This window comes from Anneissia japonica, unplaced genomic scaffold (assembly GCF_011630105.1).
Source record: "Anneissia japonica isolate Jap-2015-1 unplaced genomic scaffold, ASM1163010v1 scaffold287753_len344599_cov186, whole genome shotgun sequence".
Lineage (NCBI taxonomy): Eukaryota > Metazoa > Echinodermata > Crinoidea > Comatulida > Comatulidae > Anneissia > Anneissia japonica.
Genome location: NW_022712461.1, coordinates 292221 through 296471, shown reverse-complemented (window position 1 = coordinate 296471; position 4251 = coordinate 292221). Strand labels below are relative to the sequence as shown.

The following is a 4251-nucleotide window of genomic DNA, read 5'->3' as shown; positions in this document are numbered from 1 at the left end:
GTATATAGTTTATTCTATCTTTAACACCACTATCTCAATACTTGACCGCTTTGATCTCTGTGGGATTTCACTTTGTACATTACAGCATAAACTATTAGATAATTGGCCTATAATCCGTCTACATTACTACAGTATTGTATTGCTTATATTGCGCAGTAGTGTACAACCTGCAACTGCCAATTTTGTGCATTCAGTGCATGTATATATGTATATATATATATACATATACATATATATATATACATATATGTATATATATTTATATACATGTATATATATATTATATATTTATATATATATATATACAAATAAAACATGAAACACTGGGTTAAAGACTCAACATTTTATTGCACTACAGGCTGTTTCATGAGGGGTACCTCAATCATCAGGTGCTAGGCTCTGAGTGAAGGAATAATGAATATATATATATTTATGTATATCTTAAATATATTTTCAATATATCTTAAAAAAATAAATATATCTTAAAAAAATATATTTAAAAAAAATTTATATATATACATATATTTATATCGATCGAAAATATACTTTAATATATTTATTTATTTGCTATATATATTTATTATTTATAATATTTATATATATAAATATTATAAATATTATAATATTTATATATATAAATATTTAAATATTTATATTTATACAGTATATATATATATATATATATTTATTATATATATATTTATATACATTAATATATATATTAAATATATTTTTAATATATCTTAAATATATTTAGGCAAAATGGCCGAGCGGTTAAGGTAGGGGCAACGTGATCATAGTCAACAATATCGGCACGGTTTCGCGGCCGGCTCGCTCCTAATATTTCTGGTGGTGGAACAAGTCTTCTCGTATAAGGACTATAAACCGTAAGCCTAGTGTACACAAATGCTCATGTGCACTTTAAAGAACCCAGTACATCTTTCGAGATGAGTAGGTGGTTACCCCAGTGTGTAATGGTTCACTCGGGCCCTGTCGTGGACAGATGAAAGTGGGCCGGTTTACTGGCTGCAGAGGACATGAAGTGACCCTCAGGGGAGGAGAAAGTTAATGAAAACTGCAACATCTAGTCCCGAGCGCATACCGTACTGTAGAGACCTCGTTTATTTGCGCTATATAAATCCATCTATTATTATTATTATTATTATTATTATTATTATTGTTATTATTATTATTATTATTATTATATATATTTATATAAAATATAAATTCTATATAATACTTATAGGCCTATAATTATATATTATATTTACTTCTTATTTAGGCTACATATCTTTACTTATTTTTTAAAATATGCATAAAATAACGCGAATATTGCCGTGCTGTGCAAATGAACGTTTTGGAGTTTTTCGCACGGCATGCCGTGCGAATAACCATTTTGAAGTTATTCACACGGCCGGTCGGCGCTTATTCCAGAGTGCCGTTATTCAAGAGCGGTGCTATGGTATTTAAAAATCATGTTTTCAATATATACATGTCAAACATAATTCAAACACATACATGTCAAATATAATTGTTGAAATATTCTGACCTACAGTACGGTAGTACGTTTAGATTCTTGAGCATAATGATGGTCTAATTTAATGTTTTTATCCTTTAAAAATAGGCATAATAAACTTTGTCTCTTAATTGGTATGTATAATTTAAAAATGGTTGTTTTAAAAATTCACTTTAAAAAAAAATTATGTGAATCTGCAACCTTATATGTATTACATTTTTTCATAACTGGTTCCATAATATCTGACTGAGCGCTTCTCACTTGAAAATTAAAATTTTATCACCATGGATCAAATGATACAGTACCTTAATAGTTGATCATCCACATACTAAATATATAAAGAAAAGTCTCTGTTATTGCACTGTATCGTATATAAAATGTGCTACCAAAGTGTGAATGATATTTCCTGACAGAGAGGCCAAATGTCAGTATATGTAGCAATTTTCAACTTTTTAACTTTATTATTCCAGAAGATAGCTTCTAAAAAAACCTGCACAAAAGTTATAGGAGCCGTGGTCCCAAAATTCCAAAGGCCATAACTTAAAAATCGATTGGAAATAGAAGCTGAAATTTTGGATTCTTGCTTTCGACATATCAAGGTATGGTATTTTTGGAATTTTTTAAAAGGAAAATCCAAGGGGGATCACAAGGAAACTTTGAAATTTCTGGCTGATTTGAGCCGGAGTGATCATTCTACATTCTGTCTTTTTAATAACATTTTGTTCTAAATACATTAGAAATTGTTTGTAAATATTTAAAATCAAAACAATTTCTTTTGTTTGTATATACAGGAAGCATTGTTTGGGAAAATGGCCCAGCCTGGAAAACCAAGAGACGGTGGATGCTTAGTGCATTGCGTCATTTTGGAATGGGCAAGAGAAGTCTAGAGAAACAGATAAATGCAGAGGCAGACATTTTTTGCCAAGAGGCCGCTAAATTCAAGTCCCAACCTTTCGATCCGAAGCATTTCGTCAACTGTGCCGTGGCCAACATAATCTGCTCCATATCCTTTGGCCAGCGTTATGACTACTTGGATCCAGAGTTTACAGAACTACTTAAGAATTTACTCGCCTTCTTCAGACAGTGCAATCTGAGCAACATTGAAATGCATATACCATCCATTATGAACTTACCAATGTTCAGGCACAAGAGAATACCTTCACTTTACTTGATCAATTTCCTTAAGAATCAGGTAAAACAACATAAAGAGACATTTGATCCCGACAATATTAGAGATATCATAGACAGAATGCTTTCAGAAGTGCAGATCAGCAGTGATGAAGAGAAGTCCTACACTGACCCTGAGCATATTTGGTCTTCTATTTTGACGATATTTATAGCCGGGGCTGAAACGACTTTCAGTACTTTGATGTGGTTTTTGCTATACGTGGCAAGTTATCAGGACGTTCAAGCTAAAGTACGCATTTTAATTACAGTACAATTTTTTTAGTGTAAAGGGATGCAGGCAGCTAGTTTTGGTGGGGGAGGGGAGAGGGGGAGTAGAGGGGTGCGAACACTTAATGATCATATTTAGTATTTGGGGCCTGCAATGCCAAAACCATGCCAGCATCGGGCAGTCCAGAGATATCCAAAAGGGGGAGGGGGAGGAAATTGGGCTGATCGAGACAACCTTTTCTAGACGCCCGAAAATAACCTCTGAGGCGTTTTAGGTGCTAATTTTTTTTCTTTCTCTTTCTTACTTTTTTTTTTTTTGACTTTCCAAAAGGGTGGAAAAAAAATCCTCCCCTGGCATCAATGACAGAAACATGAAAATTGGTCTTTTTCAAATATTCTCTACATTCTAAACTTTAAAATGGTGGGTCCTTACTAGTATTACAATGGACAATTTTCAGGGCAGCAAGTAGAACTCGATTAGGCCAACAAAATGTATGATTTGCACATTGAGCGGACTGCATAAAACTTTTTGTGCCAGTGAATTGCGACATTAAAACGGACTCCGGTATCTACACAGGAAAAAAATGTGAAATAAACACTAGAAACGTTATCATGGTCTTACTATTATTCTTAAACTTTTATGAAAACCTTGGTTAATGAGATAAAAAGCGCTTAATAAGATATATATTTTTGAATACTTACTTGTTATGGAGGAAAAATATGGAAAAATGGGTAGATGGTTGGAATTATCAAATTTCATTGACGCTTGCCTTAAACTATGTCCGGGCAAAAAAAAAAAAAAAATCCCTAAACAGCAATACCGTACAGTACAGGACATAGCATACAGTACCAGGGGAAATGTAAGTCGAAGCAACAGCCTAATGTGAATTAATGACATCAAATGACGCCGACATAATTATTATTATTATTATTATTATTTTTTATTTCCTTTCATAATTCTGTGTAGTCTTTTCAATAATACCAATAACACATGCAACAAAATTTTATTTAATAATTTGTTTTATGTAATAAAAATGAAACAATGTGTAACATGACAGGAAATTAAGTTACAGACGAACAAAGCATTTTCTTAATTACAATATATTACGATTATTTTGTCAAATCATGATACAAAATTAAGATCTCAAGTGTGCCAAAAAAGACACTAAAATACATCACAAAACGCTACAAACACCGAAGCGGCTGAGGGCTTCGCTTCCACGCCCCCACTGTGGACCCTTCGCTGCCACCGTGCCCCCAGCACCTGGCTCGGGGCCTTCGGCCCCTTCGTTGCGCCACTGATCCTTTTGTAGTTCCGCATTTACAATTTTTGCACCCCC

At 33.1% G+C, this 4251-nt stretch overlaps 1 protein-coding gene across 1 annotated transcript in view; it reads left to right on the top strand.

The window, feature by feature from the left end:
* LOC117107803 (cytochrome P450 2C23-like) overlaps nt 1–4251 on the top strand; it is a 14211-nt gene that overhangs the window by 5408 nt on the left and 4552 nt on the right. Inside the window, exon 2 of the mRNA XM_033249579.1 lies at nt 2308–2933. Coding sequence (XP_033105470.1) covers nt 2308–2933 — 626 coding nt within the window. The remainder of the gene's footprint in view (nt 1–2307; nt 2934–4251) is intronic.